At 39.2% G+C, this 17773-nt stretch overlaps 1 protein-coding gene across 1 annotated transcript in view; it reads left to right on the top strand.

Annotated features, from left to right (window-relative positions):
* The first annotated feature begins 943 nt into the window (after positions 1-943).
* Positions 944-17773, top strand: part of LMBRD1 (LMBR1 domain containing 1) — a 67865-nt gene continuing 51035 nt past the window's right edge. Inside the window, exons 1-4 of the mRNA XM_062488566.1 lie at positions 944-1003; positions 1457-1633; positions 10155-10215; positions 16826-16923. Coding sequence (XP_062344550.1) covers positions 944-1003; positions 1457-1633; positions 10155-10215; positions 16826-16923 — 396 coding nt within the window. The remainder of the gene's footprint in view (positions 1004-1456; positions 1634-10154; positions 10216-16825; positions 16924-17773) is intronic.

Here is a 17773-nt window from a genome sequence, read left to right as displayed (position 1 = left end):
AACAAGAGATGTCCGACTCTGGTGCTGGGTGATGTAGTTTAGTGGTTTATGTTACAGCAGAACGTGCCGGGTGGATGGTAGGACTTCGCGATTTTAAAAGGTCTCTTCCAACCTTACTGATTCCATGATAGTATCCATGCAGCACTTAGGGCACCTAGAGAGCGGACACGCGGCAGCACCTTGCAGATGAGGGTCTCCCACTCTCCGTGCCGCCAAATCCACGCTCTCAGGAACGCGAGCTCTGCAAGGCACCTCCTAACCCCACACCCCTCCCGGCCCACGGCTGCCCTCACACCGGGCACGGCGTCGCGAAGCGAGGCTTCCCAGCAGACCGCGATGCTGCCCGAAGTTTGGCACTATCGCGGTTAAGCCGAGCCCGGGGCAGAGCTCTGCACGGCGGTGCAGCGCTCCCGCACATCCCGCACATCCCGGCGGGAGCGGCCCCGGCCGCTGGCACCGCCCGCACACCTGCCCGGCGCCCGCGGGCTCTGCAGGCCACGCAGGGAGATGGGTTAGGTACTTCTATAGCAAGAAGCGACAACAGAAGGATTTAAAGTGCTTGATATCTGTTAGCGCACCTTTTACCTTTCCTCAAACCCCCTTCCTCCCCTCCCGCCGTCCCTCAGGCAGGAGTCCCCGCGGAGCGAGCGCTGCCCTGTCTCAGCCTCCCGGCCCCGGGAGGGAAGGACAGGCAAACCCTTCTCGGCAGCAAGAGGTGCGGACAGCTCTTCATCACCCCGCTTCCCCCTTCCTGCCCCCGCGGGCTGCGCTCCGCCACGGCACGGGGCCGGGAATCCCGCCTGCCCGCGCCCGCGTCCCCGGAGCGGCGCCGGCGGCGGCAGTGACGTCACGCGGCGTGGGGAGGTTGCCATGGAGACGCGAGCCCGCCCCGCTTTAAGCACCGCCTCGGCGGGGCGGCCGCGCTCCCGTGACGGAAGCGAAGATGGCGGCGGCTGTGTCTGACCTGCTGACGGGATGGTGCCTCTTCGGCCTGGCGCTGCTGGTGAGAGGCGGCTCTCCGGCCTTGCCGCGGCTCCCTCCCACATCCCCTCCCCTCCCCTGGGACGGCTGCTACTCCCTCTTCGGCCGCTCGCTGCTCCGGTGCTGGACATCCCGCCCGGTCTCCTCTCCCGTGCCCCTGAGCCTGCCCCGGCCGTGAACGCTTCCCTGCGGCTCCCGCGGGTGCCTCGGCTCCGAGCCCGCGGCTGGGAGCGGGGTCTGCCGTGCCGTCCTGCCCGGCGAGCCGCGCTGTTTGTGTGTTCGCGTGTGAGCGCTGGTGTTGTTGCTCAAGGTGCTCGTAAGGAAGAGTGACTTTTGTGTGGTCAGTACAACGCTGGTGCTGAGTGTTCAGGTGAAAGGTGTGTTGATGGTGTGCCAGTAGAGGGTCTAACATCGGTACCTACTTGCTGGCATTGTTGTTATGCACCTCCTAAGTAATTTTCCATGTGTATTTCAGGCCATTCTGATTTTCTGCTGGGTTTATGTGCGCAAGTATCAGAGTCGTCGGGAAAGTGAAGTGATTTCTACCATAACGGCAATTTTTGCATTGGCCGTTGCTCTTATCACATCAGCACTCCTGCCAGTGGACATATTTTTGGTCTCATACATGAAAAATCAAAATGGTACATTTAAGGTATGGACTTTCAGAAATGTTAATTGCCTCTTCAAGCAAGCACGTTTCAAAAGGGTGCTCTTCGGTTGTCAAAGTGTTTGAAACCAGTGCTAATACCTGTTTCACTTCTCTCAAAGCTGAGACTACTACTGTGCATAAAACACTCATGTCTAGTATTTGAGCTGGATTTCAGTTTTGACTCTTTCTCAGATGTTCTATTCATTTCCAAATGCTTCTTCCTTCTGTTGTGCATGTGAGTGAATGTACTGTCCTGAGGATATAAACAAATTGCTTAGGTGTTGCTTTTTAGTGTATCATGATGGAGCAATGTAGAAAAAAAAGAATTGTTATGCTTCTGTTCAAAAATAGACTGTGTTGCCCCTTTATAGTTTAGGGTTATTTTAATTGTCTTTTTTGTCAGCAAAAAAATTTGGTAGTGGAACATGTAAAGACTTACGAAGTTTTACTGTGCTAATCTACCTATAATTTAAAGACTGAATTAATAAGCATTTTGAAAGCTGCAGAAACCCTTAGTGGAAGGGGATGCAGTAGTATCTCTTCTTGGCTGATAAAGCCTTAACTAAGCTACTGCATTTAGAAACAGTAGAGGGTTGCTGTGCAAAATGAGTTCCTAATGAGATGCTGTCATCTGCTCTAAGCATTTCTGTAAGAGATCTTCCCAATGCTTCAAATATTACTTTAATTTTCAATAAGAGTTCTTGAAGGTGTTGACCTGGTATCTTTGTGATAACACTGTGAGTAGCAAGAGGTCAAACTGGAGCATGTAGCTAATTTGAATAACAACTTACTTGGGTTTGGAGCCTAGCTGGATCTATAGCAAAAGTTATGATCCTGAAACAAGTGATAGAATGGCAGAAAGGTAAATGCCTGCATACCAGATTATATTCCCTTCCAGTTCTACTTTGAAGGGAAGATATTGGTCTTACCAGATACATGTAATGCTTCAAAACTAATTTGCAGCTAATACAGTGCTTTTTGGCTGGTGCTTATATAAATGCAAGTTATGAGAAACCTTTAGAATTGAGCTGTGATGTGTTTTTTGTCACCTTTATTGCTCAGGGTTAATGCAGACTAAATTAAGCTGTTACTCAGTGTTATTCTGTGAAGTTTGTGTTTTTAGACCTTGCTTGTTTGGAATTTAAGACATTACAGAAGAGATTTTCATATGTTAGGGTTTTGCAATTCAATTAAAATAATAATCTTAAATGCATCGAGCCTGACTATCTGGAGAAATTACCAAGATGCAGCTAGGTCCAGCTGAGAAATGCAGATCTAGTGGGAACTAAGCAGAATTTCCTGTTGCAAAGGACACATTTTAGCTAATATATACTTTGCCTGATTAGAAACAAACCTGTGAGAACAGGTCATCAAAGATGGTCATGCAGCCATTGCAAGTTTTTAATTAAGGAAATACAATTACTAGAAGGAAAACTACTTATAATACTGCTTTTCATGGACTAGAATTCCTTATTAATGAACATATGCTGTGATATGGTGAGGTGGGTAGGTTCTATTTAAAATTGTACTGAGAGCAAGCTTTCATGCTTGCAGTAAAGAATTTTTTTTATAAAGTACCTTTTTGACTGTGCTTCAGAGGCTTCTTCATCCTGCTTAGTTCCTAATGTTTGTAGATATTTCTCATGGTTTGTTGAAATACAGTTGCTCCATACTGCCTTGAAGAAACATTCTTCTTTAAGTCTTAGCTGAATTGAGTTTGTAGCTTTGCAGAAATAACATGAGATCTATTGACATTAATTTTTTGATCCAAACACAGGTGTCGAAATTATGGTGTAGAGATATTAATGTAGCCTCATAAGTTGAGTGAATCTGAAATCTGTCAGAGCCTACAAACCTATAGGTGAACACAGTTTAATTGATTTGGTGTTACCAGTTTAGGGGTAATGTTGTGGTAGGAGGGTGGCATCTTAAAGTGAGGCACGTGGTGTCTTTCACAGGACTGGTCATCCTGATGGTCTCTTCCAGCTCAGCATTTTCTATGATTCTGTGGTCTTGGTGAATTGTTAAAGGTTAACATGTGCTTCTTTTTTGCTATTGCTTCACAAGTAGGATAGACTGAATTATGTTTAGAATATTTCCTGAAGACTTTTCTGTCTTTTCTCTGGACTGTTCTTTCAAACCCAGCACTTTTAAGACCCTATAACTGATGCTGGGGTCTGAAGGACTATGACTGGCAGGAAACCTTTGTTGCTTTGGATGGGCAGTGTGAGTTAAGTCTTCAGTCTTCAGTGACTTCTTGAGAGAGATCCAGGTAGCAGATGTGGATAATATTCTCTGAAGATAAATTAGTAGTTAATCAAAAAGCCTTCCTACTGGATGATTTCAGAGCGGATGCCAAAAGAATAGTGGCATTTATCCAGATTCTAAGTAAGAATTTTTTCTTCTGTTTGTATGCTTTTCTTCTACCTCCCAGCTATAATTCCTGGTATCAGTGTTAAGAGTGATGAGAAACAAGGGTGCTCAACTTGAAAGAGGTACTGTATGTAGACTTTCAGTTCATTTTCAATGTATCTGACCCTGCTGAGAACTTGTAGATCTTGCTGAGAGTTTGCAAGATGAATAAGCTTGTAGAAAACTGGGAGAGAATCACGTTATACTGACAGCAGAGGTTAAATTGAAGGCTTTGATGGTTCAAAGTTCTTATTGTGGATTGTGTGTATTCTGTGACATGGGAAGGTGGTATGTCCTTGTGGGAGTCCAGGGTGTTCCCCTGGCTTCCCTGGATGCCTTGAGACCCTCCAGGCAGGCGGCTCAGAGGGCTTGGTATAGTGCCCAAGACCCCTAGGGACTGGATTTTAGTCCCTGGAAAAAATTACCAACATTGCAGTAAGAATTAAAAGTCACAAAGGTTAAGTAGAGTATAAATTAGATTGTTAGAAGGTAGAAAAGTGAGTTTTTAGAAATGTTTATATTAGGGGGTTTAAAGCCAAGATGGAGGATTTTGGGCGTGGTGTGTCTTTTCTTCATGTCATCCATCTTCTGACTCAGGATAACATCACTGGATTGGTTTGGGACAAAGTTGGACAGTGTAATAAAGGTGTCATGTGTTGGAAAGTAATTGTAAACATTAGAGACAGAATTTATAGTATAAAAGATAAGTCCTGCCCAAGGGCAGACAGAGTCTGCCTTGGATTGACATGCTACACAGACCTCTGTTAGTTAGAGAAAGAATTTCTTAGATAAGAAAGAATAAACAACCTTGGAAACCTCAGAAAACAGCTTCCGGACTCTTCGGTGCTTGAGCTGGGAAGACTTGAACTCTAAACCACCTAAATGTCCTGTTGTGGGTGATCTCAAGTTCAGGAGACCCTGCACACAGGGACATGTCCTGGCTGCAAGGATGGGCTGAACTGTAATACCAAGCAGAGTACCTTTCTCTGAAGGCTGTGAATATTATGCTGCTTTCTGGAGGAATTCACTTTAAAGTGTTGTGTAGCCCTTTTCCATTATGTGTTCTGAAGTGCTTTCCTTGACAAGGGCTGTATGCTATGCTTTGGTCAGCCTTTGTTAACTTGAGGTTTTGTTCATTTCTACAGGACTGTTAATATACTGTCTATACGTCTTTCAATTACTAAAAATTGTTTATGGTGAAAAAGTGGCTTGTAGCATTTAGCACATAATGGTGTATCTCGCCATATTTTGCAGCTTATCAAATATTAGCTTAAAGTTTTTATACTGAGTGAACAGAGCAGGTTTGGTATTGGCAAGTTTTACACAGTAATTACACAGTAGAATTCACTGCAAGGCCTTTTCTGGAGGGTGGGATTACTTTGAATCATAGTATCGTTAAGTAGGAAAGGAGGCTTTTGGTTTAATATTAGTAGAAACTTGAGTATTACCTTGTAAGTGAAATCCTGATAATATTCAAGAGCACCACTTCAGCTCAAAGGTTTTGGCTGTGAGCAGTGTCAGTGCTTTAGTTTGTTTCAAAGGACTTGAAGTACATCCAGTTGCATCTGATCTGTTTGATCTGAAAACTTGTTTGACTTACATCAAGCACGTAGGAACTGAAAACCTTATCATAGCTTAAAAACATAATAATGCTGCTGGAACCCAAGATCTCTGGGTCTGACCTAGAAGTCTCAAATATTTAAAGCAGAGCTGATGCTGTCTTTCAGCAGGAAGACTGCTTGAAACAAGACAGCTCATTCACAGCACTGTACTGCCTTTTTTCTGTTCTTCTAGTAGAAGACAGAGAAGGTGATGAAACCTTTGCTTTTCTTTTTGAGATGTATAATTTCTTGCTACTTATATCAAGTTAAAGGCCCGTGGCATTTCTTTCAGTCTGATTAAGACTGAATGTGTTGCAAGCCTTGGGTATCTGCATGAGTTGTTAAAAGCCAGTTATCCTCTTACTGATTCAAAGGGCAGCATATGCTTTATGGGAGATGGTTTTTGCAGATAAGGTTTTTTTCCACCTTAGGAGGGTGAGAGGGGAACAACTCATTATGTAGATGCTCAGAATACGAAACTACTAGAAATGGCCAGAGGTTATATTTTTAGCAAGGTGTTAACTGAGAAGTTATTATTGACTGAGACCATGCCTCCCTCCCAAGTAAGAATTACTACTTATGAAGCAATAATACTTGGCCAAAACATTGTTGCTAGGCAAGTGGGGCTGAAATGTGCATGTTTCTGGATGCCATTTTCCATCTGGCAGTCAAAATCCTGGCACTGTCCCATTTTGGAGGTAGATACTAAATTTTTTCTTATCTAACCATGCTGTGACTTGGATTCCAGTTTTTCATACTGCATCTTCCTTTTGTTGCCTAAGCTTTGAGAGAGGTTAATGAGAAGAATGAGTGCTTAATCTACATTTGATGAAACATAACAGATACTGAAACCTGCAATGTTGCATAACTTTAAGCTCTATTAAGGGACATTTGCAGAGAATGGGAGCTAGTTTCCCTGGGTATCAAAGTCTTGCAGGGTCCAGCAATGAAGTTCATGGCTGTTCCCTCACCAAAAAGGGTGAAAAGTCAGTTTAACTTGCAGTGGTTTCATTTGGGGAAGTTATTTGTACAGTTTGAATAGTACTGTTCTGTTGAAATATATTAATATGAGTCACTAACTGGACAGAGTTGCTGGGAGAAGAAAGACTCTGCTCAGTGATTAATGTGGGAGCAAATCTTTCTAACTAATTTTCCATGAATATTATTATAAAATTAATCTTCTAAGGGAGCTTTGCTTTGGCTTTAGTGTCTAGGTCAACTTCATGTCTTAAACTGTTTTTTTATATCTTTACTTACATAGCAACATTTTACTAGCATATGTACTTTTTGCACTTATTTTTAGCGTGACTTATGTTACGAAATACTTAAGCATGAGAGTTTAGATATGGGTCATCATGCTCATTGCACATATCCTTGCAATTTGTGGCTTCCCTTGTCTCTCAGTACAGTGCATTGGCATAGGTATTTTAAAGGTGATAGATGCTTACTAAACTTCATGGAACAAAATCAAGTGCAGCACAACAGTGCAGAATGCCTGAATTCTGCAGGTCCCAAGAGAATTTGTGGTCCCATTTTGACACCTTAAACTGTTTGCTGAAGTCAGTGTGAATTTTCACCTTACTAATCTGTTGTGCTTCTAAGCCATTTGCTTTATATACCGTTAGCTTGGGTTGTAATGGATGGAAAAGGACTAGATCTAGAGGCTGTCCAAATGAGTTCTCAGCTGAGTCCTGGGTGTGCTAGTTGAGTCAATTGCATACCTAGCAGCTTAGTATTCACCAGAGATGCTCAGACTTTGATACTCATAAGGTAGCAGTGCTTGCTTTTGACAAGACAATGCTGTTGTCACTAGCCTTTGAAACAGCTCAGATGAACTGGTTTGCGTTGCTGATGGTGTGTGCATGGATAATTTGAAGTTAGAATTAAGTGTTTTGCTTTTTAGTTTGTTTAAATGTGGGGCTTCAGCAGTGACTGAAAGCTGACATTATAATTATGATATAGTTAAATTGGCTTGCATTAAATATTCTTCTTGTGCAGAGTAATGCAAGGTTGGTATGCTGAGGCAGATGTAAGTAATGATGAAATGCACACTTGTGCAATTTGAGTTGTAGTGTAATACAGCAGCTCTCTATTTTAATATTGTGTAGTGTATGTTTCCTAATATGCTACCCTGGTCTTGTATGCAACTTAATTTGAGAAACAAAATGAAAAGCAATTAAAATTTTTAAAGTTTTACAGCTGTATTATGTTAAGTGCTTTTCTGTAGCTGAAGGAGAAGCAGTTCTTGGGCAGCTAAGCCATGTTGTATTTCCATTACGAGCTACCTCTTCTGTACGGTGGCTGTGCCTCTTAATCTTTGGGTCTCGCTGTTGCTTTTCTTGCTTTTTCTTGGTTTTTGTGCATTTTAAATGTCTCTATTGCTCATAGGAGATACCTTTTTACCAGCAGCTACTTGGAATCAAGCAATGCAAACAGTCCAATTCAGTCTTGGTTTTTCCTTAGGCTTGTATAAAGTAAGCATTTTCTTAATATTTAACGTGAGGCAATTTAAATGTTCTGTATGTGTTCTTTACTTCTACCATGAAATAATTTTATTACAATATTTTAATACAAATGCCTAGAAATTTCTTATTTAAAATGCTGTTGTGTGTGAGCATGACAGTCTTCAAAAACTGAGTTTATATCTGACAGATACTTCAGGTGTTGCTTCTGCTGAAATATTTTTCTCTTCTCTTTTTGCTGATTAGATGTCAAAATTGATGTGTATTTTTCTACTCAAATTCCAGCTGGATGATAATCTAATTTAGTTCATACAGTAAATTTTGAAAGCTTAGTGTAAACTGACCTACTTGAAGTCTTAATATAGTAAGAAAAGGAAGGTGGTGCTGATTTTCTGAGATAGCAGAAAAACTGTTCAAGCTATGTCATCAAGCCCATATTCCAGAAGACTTCATGCAATTCTGATAGAGAACTGATAAACCAAATGGCCAAGTGTCTTGAAGTCTTAATGGGAGCTGTGTTTAAGTAGTGTGCTCATTTGCATTTTCATATCTCCCCTGTTAGTGTGTGCATCTTTACAACTTAAATGGATTGATTTTTACCAGTTTGGAGATAGCCTGCATACAGAAATGGAAGAGCTTTGACAGTACTGGATATTTTCTTTTTTACTCACCAATTCAGTTAAGTTGGTGTGTTCTCTAACTTTTAAAGAAGTCTTTTTGATAACTTTCCTGGTCTGGACCACATAGGTTGGATCCTGCAAGATTAAAACAATTCTGAAATATGTTTAAGCTATATTTGCAGCACTGGACTGTTGTATTCAATCCCTGAGTTTGTCTGCCAACCATTATATCATAAAATATTCAGCTTCCTTCAACCAATAGCTCCTCTCTTGGAGGAAAGGGAGTGGGCACAAAAACTTGACTTCAGCCATTTGGCTGACTGCAGTTTCCAACATAGTTAAGAGTTGTATTTTCACTTTCATTGCTACCATTTCCCAGGACTGAATAGTGCATTACTTGTGCTCTTGTTCAGATAAGGGATATAAGTGCTCTTGGAATTTGACTTGTAAAATTAGATATTGCTAAGTTGAATATTGATGTAATTTGTCTTGTGCTTCTGATAAAGGAGATGATAGCTTAAACTGATGTAATCGCTAATAAAAATAAGTTATTGAATTATATGTAACTGAGCAGAATAAAAAGTTCTTTCTTATTCTCATGACTACTTATTGTTGCATCTGTATATGTAAATTTCAACCAAAGCTGTTCTGTGATGGAAATATTGTGTACATTGTGTACTTTGTCCAACTGCATGGCCCATGGCACAAGCAAGCTGTTGAAACAAGGCCACAAAAATGGTTGGAGATCTAGAACACCTTGTGTGAAGACAGCCCAAAAGAGTTGAGGTTGTTCAGCTTGGAGAAGAGAACATCTGGGGTGATGTTGTTGCAGCTTTTCAATATAGAGAGAGTTTATAAGAAAGATGTAGAAACAATTTTGACCAGGGCCTGTAGACACAGAAGAGAATGTAACAGCTTGAAACTGAGAGTGTAGATTTAGCTATAAAGAAGACATTTGTGGTGAGGTTGATGGTTCTGGAACAGGGTTCCCAGAGGAGTTGTGGATGCCCATCACCTGAAGCATTCCAATGTCAGGTTGAAAGGGGCTTTGAACAGCCTGAACTCGTGAAAGGTGTTCCTGCCTGTGGCAGGAGGGGTGGAGTGGGTGATCTTTGAAGGTCCCTTTCAACCTGGACCATTCTATGATTATCTTCAGATGCTCTTATAAAGATACTGTGGGAATTAGCAGAACATAAGTGGAAGCTGCCAAAACTAGTTAATGTTCCTTTGGGTCTAAAAACTTCCTTTGGTGGAGCAGTCCTACACTTACTCCTGTTTGCCCAGTGATTTTTGCTGTTGCTAGCAGGCTGGCATGGAATTCTTGAGGAGTAGCATTTTTATCTCTCTCCCTCTCTAGTGGTTTGTAGTGTGACAATCATGTAGTCTTTTATTACATTTGATAATAAATGCTTCTATCTTTTATTGCTAGGCCTGGGCTGATGCTAATGTTTCAAGGCAAATTGAAGACACCGTACTTTATGGATATTACAGTAAGTATTTTAGTTTTATTTTTTCTTTTTCAAGTAATGTGACCTTTAAGTGAAGTCATGAGGTTTTTAGAGGTAATACTGGGTTATCCCTTTTTGGTTAACCAAAACCCCTTTTTGGTTATACTTGGTGCCCTTCAGAGAATATTTTTTACCTTCAAGAGCCCCTTAAAAATGCAAGTACACTGAAGCCAGTTCATGAAAAGGCTAATGGTTTATTACATAATCTGTGGTTCACATGTCTCCTGTGTATTTTGTGGTCCCTTAAGGGAAACATGTTTTTGCTGTAACTTTTATGGCACTTAACATATGCAGCAGCGTGAAACTTGTCACTCGTGTATAAAGTTCATACAATCATGAGTGCAACACTTACAAGTGATCAGATTTAGCAACTACCCTGTTCCAAGTAACAGTTACTGTGGAGGAGCATAAAGGAGTTGATTTGAAAGCGGTAATCATAAATAGAACGGAAATTAGAAAAGTGACAAAATAACTGTTCACCAATAGTGGTCCTTATGAAACTTATGAGAAGTTTTATGGCTGATGGATATATGTAATGGGTATTAGAAGTGTGCTCAGCACAGTTTGAGTGAAATCTGTGTTTCAGTTAATGGTGCAAACTCAGGGTGGTTGCCTGCTTTTGGTCATGTTTCCAAAGACTTGGAGTTTTTTCTCTTAGATGATTGCGATTCTTTTGAATATATTTTTTAGATCAGGAAATTTCAAATAGTGGATTTATTTAGTTAAGTTACAGATTAATTATTGCCTGCCAGTGATAGTGGCAAACTAGAATAGGCTTCACTCAGCATAAAATTTAATAAAGTCAAAAGTAGCAAGAGGACTTGTTTTCAAAAAGGGGTTTTTAACACAGAGCTTCCTCACTTTATAATAGTGGAACTGATTTGTACTTGCTTTCTAGTCTTTGTTGTTTGCCAAAATCTTGTTTAACAGACCAAATATTTTACAACTCAGAAGGTGGAATAATTTTCCATGTCTTCCATGGACTGTTTGCTACAGATTTGAGACTGATTGATTAAAGAATTTCTGTAAGGTGTTTTGGACTAGCTGAATGTTTTGATAAAGGTTGAAGTTTAAATTGGGAAAACTGCTTTTGTTTTTGGCCTTTCTGGACAGGTCTACTTCAAGTGTTATAGGACAAATGTCTTGTTTCCTAGCATATCCTCCAGATGGTGGTAGAGATTTAAATGTGGTTTTAAAATATTTTTCTCTTGTTATCTTTATTTGAGTAGGTACACTTTTTCATAACTAGAGCTATATTGAAGTGAACAATACGAGTAACTTATTTTTCAGAAGTCTCCAAAAAATCATATACAAAAACACAGTGCCTCTCCTACATCATCTAGCCCCCTGCTGCTGTTGCACAGCATAGTGACATAACAGCTGAGAAAGAGAAAGTTAAGCAGCTCTTCAGTTGTAATGCTATTCCTCTTTATTTTTTCTATCTTACTAGGAAAGTGTTTGATCATGGCTTTTATTTTTTAAACAGACAAGATGAGCAGAAGTGAGGTACCCTTTTTTACTTAAGAACAAGAATACCAGTACTTTCTTGTGTCTCCTGGAAATGGAGAGATAACTAGATAGATCCTTCTTGACTTCTGTGGTTGTATTGACAATTTATGGTATTAATAATTGGTGCACTTATGTCATTGTTCTTCAATCCAAGCTACTTGTAATTGTATCAAGAATGTTGAGTCCGATTTAACTCATAGCTTAGAATATTAATCATTACTTTGCTACTTGCATTGCTTTTTACTGATAAAGCTGTAGCATAGTTGTTAGCCTCCATGAAAAATGTTCTGTTTCTCATACCCACCTCGTTTCTTGGCTAGACTGATACAAAAGTAGGAGTTTGTATTAGTGGAATGGTAAATAAGATACCTCTGAGTGATGATTGAAATAACTGTATCTTGAGGTGGCATTTCAGCAGCCTAAAAGCTATTCTTAGGAAACCAGTCTAATAATTGCTTGGAAGCCATAGTGGCTTAGTGTGTTACTATTTCTAAACCTGACTGTAATAGAACATGTCTCACAGTACTTAAGTCATTGAACAATGATCAGTGATTGGCAAATGCTCTGAAAAAGCATGCTAGTTTGTTTGGAAGGAAAACTCTTTTCAGAAAGTGTTATAATTGAAAACTGCCCAACACAGTTTTCTTGGTATCAGAATGAATGAGGTTGAAACAATTGACAGTAAGCTGGAGGTGTGTTCTGTAGTTATTTTTCTAGTAAGTAAATACTACCTGTTGGAGTCACCTTGATGTTCAGTGTCCTTTGATGAAACTTTGTGGATGGTGAAGGGATATTATTGGTAGATTCTAATTTTGTGAGATAGACCAAGATTTTGACTTGAGTGTGTGACACTTAGATGACTCCCAGCCACAGTGTGGCAAGGACTGTCTGCTAAATTTTATGTGATCTCTTCACCTGTGCTTTGAAGTCCATGCTAAACTTTAGATTTTCCATTTCCTTTTTAAGGCAGCAGTAGTATGGTGATTCCTAGGGGAAAGTTTCTGAGTAAGAATTTTTCCAAAAGGGTAAGTGGTATTACTTGGATGGTTTTTACATAGAATTTTGTCTGCTTAATGCAGATGTTTGGTAAGTCATTCACATTGAGTCATTGGAACAAGAATTTGGGCTTCTAGGAATTAAGTGCAAGTCCAATGCAACTTTGTGTTTTTTGTAGTCTGGTTCTTTGAGAAGCCATTCAAAGTACTATGTGAGATATGTAGCTGTACTTGACAAATACTGTGGAGTTACACTAATTCAGAGTGTTTCTGTAAATGTAATTTTTCTGGGAGCAATCAGCTAGAACATGAATTGAAAGTCTGTCAGCATTGGAACTTACTGTGGTGAATTGCTTTAAACAAGTGTCTGATTGGAATTTCCCTATTTTTTTGTCCTCTGTAACTTCCACTTGGGTATACAAAAGATACCTTCTTCCAGCCTTGTAGAAAACTTATTTTAAAACATTTTTCATGGTTTATAAGAATAGAATATTTGGGGAGAAAGACTGATCATAAGTTTCTAGAACTAGCTAGTGACTTTTTAGCAGAAAAAGTGAGGGAGTATATAGCAAGCTTTTATTTCGAGCAACTTAATAATTTTGATATGTAATGCCCTAGTATATATCATCTGGAAAAACAAGTTTTGTGTGATGTAAGAGTATTGATGATATAATATTCTTGAGCCTCCTATAGTGTCTTAAAAGGATTTGAGGGAATATTGATTTTTTTAATAGTCAGCTTGAAACCTTGCTAGTTGTTCTAGAAGAAAAAAAAAACACTCGTAAGTCAAAACATAATATAGCAGTCTTCAAGTAATAGTAACTTTCTCATACTTGGTGTCTTTGTATTGATATGGTGCAAATCAGCAGAAGGAGCAACTTGAGATAAGAGTTCTCTAAGGAACAACAGACAAACCTTAAAACGGAGTTCTTGCTGAAGATGCCCTAGACTGTGGCAGGAAACACTTTTGTACTGGCCATATAGTGAAGCATACTTCCAGTGGTAGTGCCTCAGGCTTCTCATACAACCCAGAGAAATGTTTTGAAACAAAAGTTGAACCTCTGAACTATAACCAAGAAGCAGTCCCTGAAAGCTGAGATAATCTTATGCCACAAGGTCACAGGGGAGTTAGGGAAAAGGGAGTATCTTTGTCACTCTGTTTGCTGTTTGCAAACTGTTTGCTGCTGCAAGGCCTTTGCTTTTGAAGGTTAGCTTTTTCAGGGAATAAACAGCCCTTTTTATTGTGTAGGACAAGCTTGCCCTCAGGTAAGTAGGATGTGTGGGCTGATGAAAGGTGCTGCATTTCCTTTTTCATGATTTCTGAAAATTAAACGTTCAAAAGGCAGATGATAATTTTCCTGTCTTTTTGATAGGCACTTGGGCAAATCTTTGAAAGTTATGTACAACCATTGGAAAGGACCTATGAAGATCCTTGAGTCCAGCTTCTGTCCCTGTGCAGAACACCCAAATCACACCATGTATATGTAAAAGATCACACACCTGTGAGAATTGTCCTGAGAGCATTTCTTGAACTCTGTCAGGCTTGGAACTGTGATCACTTCCCTAGGGAGCTTGTTCTAGTGCCCAACCACCCTCTGGGTGAAGAATTTTTTTTTTTTTAATATTTAACCTAAACCTCCCCTGACCCAGCTTCAGGCCATTCCCATGGATCCTGTCACTGGTCACCAGAGTTAGAGATCAGTACCTACCCTTCCACTTCCCCACATGAGGATGTTGAATGCCACAATGAGGTCTCCCTTCAGTCTTCTCCAGGCTGAACAGACCAAGTGACCTCAGGCACTCCTCATCTGGCTTCTGTAGTAAAATAGCAAGCACAATCTTTTGCTTCAACTATGTGAGTTACAAATTTCTTTTTCAGTTCTTAGTAAGAAAATCCTCATAGGCAGTTTTAAAACCACTGGTTATGTAAACAAGATGATCTGTCTTATGAGTCTCTTGGGAAAAGCAAATCCAAAGCTGCTTTTTTTCTGTGCTAGTCCTGTAAAATTACTACCAAGTAATTTTTCAAGTTTTTCAACAGAGCAAATTGCAGAGCTTTTGCAGTTTTAACTGTAAATTGAAGTTTATACTACTGTATGTTTCTAACACTGACTGCAATACTTGAAGATCTGTTTAATCTGTGATTCTCTAGCAGTTTAGTGACAGCAGATAACATGCTTGAAGGTTGGATCTTGAGGTTTTTTTTTCCAATCTGAATGATTCTTTGTAAATAAAGTTATCCATACAGTTCAGAGTTCTTTTAATCAATGTTTCTTTCTTTTTTATCCCCTGGGAAGAAACATGTATCAGTCTCATGTCATGAGCTAAGGGCTTACCAGTAAGGTATGCTGAATTCAGTGTAGTACAACTTAGAAATGAGGATTTTCTGTGCTTGTGGTGACCTCTATGGGCTGATTATTCTGATCTTGGGCTAATGATGTGTGTAACTTGCCTAATTTACTGGCCCATTGAGATATGGATTTAGGACTAGTCTAAAAACAAAAAAACAGATTGTAGATTACATCGGCTTGATTTCTGAAAGCATTTACAACATTGAAGTAGTATGACTACTGCTCTAGAATGTGCCAGAAAGTTTCTTTTAAAATTAGAGGTTTCAAGGTGTTTTACAGCCCTGAATGGTTTTGCTCTTGGCAGATATGAGAGTTCATGAACTGAGAACTTTTCTCTTGCATTGCCATACCAACTCAGCACACTAAACAGTAGGTACCTTGAACACTTAGAAGTCATTATTTGGAAAAATAAAAATATATCAATTTAGATATCATTAGTGTTTAATATTTAGCTTTTAGGTGTTGATACTTTATTTGGCTTCTATACCAACTTCAGGAAAAAATGCTGAGATAGATTTCTTTGGAGCTTGGTGGGCACTGTGAGGAGTGCACTAGCCAAGATAAGAGGTCACAAACTGAAGTTGAGAATGAATCTATTAATAGAAAGGTGTTAATTACATATATAAATGTGTATATGGAAAGGTTAATTAGCCATGCAAAATGGGGCAAAGATGAAAAATATCCAAAGATCACAGGACTTGTGGTCCTGAGTACTTTTGCTTATTCCTTCAAAGGTGCAATTTTTTGCTGGCACAATCAGTCTTAGCTTTATACCACTTTTGACATTTTGAAGGCTTAGTAAACTATTCCAGGATACTTTTCTTGTGGGGTGCTAATACTGTAACATACTGCTTCACAGTTTTTTAGTTTCCTAATGGACTTCTACAATGATCATCGTATAAGATAATATGGAGTATTAAAAGACTTTCTTAGATAATCATGTTCTAAAGCATGTTCAACTTATAATAGTGATAGCTGAAGATTTAAGCTTGAAATTCTCTACCTGTAATTGGTCTTTTCATACCACTGCCTAATCAGTCCATTGATTTTGACCAGCTGTCTTAATGTGTTTAAAACTTGACAGTATTTGTAAAGACATGTGTTAAACCTTTTAGTTTCTTATGATCACCTGTGCATCACTGTGACATGACAGTATGACTGTATTGATTTAGTGGCTACTCAGTTAAATATCTGTTGCAATCTCCAATTAGTCCTTTTTATAAAAACGGAGCATGAAGTGATGGTACTGTATTGCTAGACCTTGTTTTGTGAATTGAGGTCAGTAACAATCATGTCTTTCATCCATGATGTACTTTATGTTAATAGTAGAATCTGGTACTGAGTCCAGTGATCAAAATAGCAAATGAAAATAATTTAAAGCTATACATTTTTTTAAACAACCTGTTACTGGCTGGCTTAGCTTGCTTTTATTACCTATGCTTTAGGCTTGTGTGCTAGTATTGTATATCACTTGCATACAGTTGATTACTTTTAATCTTGTTGTTGCTGAGTTGAAGATGGATCTGAAATTCGTAGCCTGGAGGGGTTTACTTTCAAGTCCTTTGGAGTTCACAAAACAGTAATGGTTTGTTTGCTGGCTAGTGAATTTTACTAACTTTTCAGTGTTTGAAATTAAGAGCTAGAATGAGAATATAGGAATGTTTTAGTCTTTCCTTTTAATTACTGTGTAGTAAATGAAGTGCTAGTGTAACTCTCTTATTTAATTCTTTCTCCTAGCCCTGTACTCGATCATTCTGTTCTGTGTCTTTCTGTGGATTCCTTTTGTCTATTTCTATTATGAGGAGAAGGAAGAGGATGATGGCAACACATGCTCAGTAAGTTTATGCTGACAAATGCACCAAGCAGTGAAAACGCAAATGAATATAGCCAAAATATGAAAGCAATAATGACTTTTTTAACTTAGAAATGGTATTAACATTGTAATATTTAAGTCTATTACTATAGCTCTGTAGAAATCCTGGAGCAGCTCTTAGTAAGTCAGTCTGGCATTGTCAATCTAAGTGCTGTGGTCTTGCATGAAATGAAATTTTTAGTGAGATAAGTAATTAATGTCTGTATTTTCATTAATTCTTTAAACTTTCCAAAAATTCTTTTGAGCAAGATTTCTTACACAGGAAGATAAAACTTTGTGAGACTTTCCATAGAATAACCACCGTATATAGTGGCAGCATTTAAAGTAGAGAAGATGGTTCCAATTCTGAAACAGGCACTCAAATTTAGTGTCTTTCTACTGCAGTGTTTGCATTTTTTCTTGAAGTAGGCAGTAGTAATTTACCTGAGACTAACATGTTTACTTTTTAATGCACTCGAGACCTCCCAGGGAATACAGTAACTGTATGCCAGTAAGGTGGTACATTTCAAATGAAAATACTTTCCTGAAGAATCTTCTAATGAATTAATCATGATTCTTACCCCTTCTGTTTAGTTGTAACCTTAACATAGACAAACTTTTAATAATAGCCATAATATAAAGTATTAGTAATAAATATTTTTTTTGAGTATTTGCACTGAGTATATCCAGGCTTCCAGCTACAGCTGCTCAAATGTATAGCTTATGATGGAAGCAAAATTCCATGTCATTGTTCACAGCTCTCAGGCTGTGAGACTCTTCAAGAATACATGCTTATGACTTATATATAAAACTACTCATGCTTTTTATGGAAG

Source organism: Cinclus cinclus, chromosome 3 (genome assembly GCF_963662255.1).
Source record: "Cinclus cinclus chromosome 3, bCinCin1.1, whole genome shotgun sequence".
In the NCBI taxonomy this organism is placed as follows: Eukaryota; Metazoa; Chordata; class Aves; order Passeriformes; family Cinclidae; genus Cinclus; species Cinclus cinclus.
Note: the sequence above shows the minus strand (reverse complement) of the source record. Positions and strands in the feature narration are given on the sequence as shown.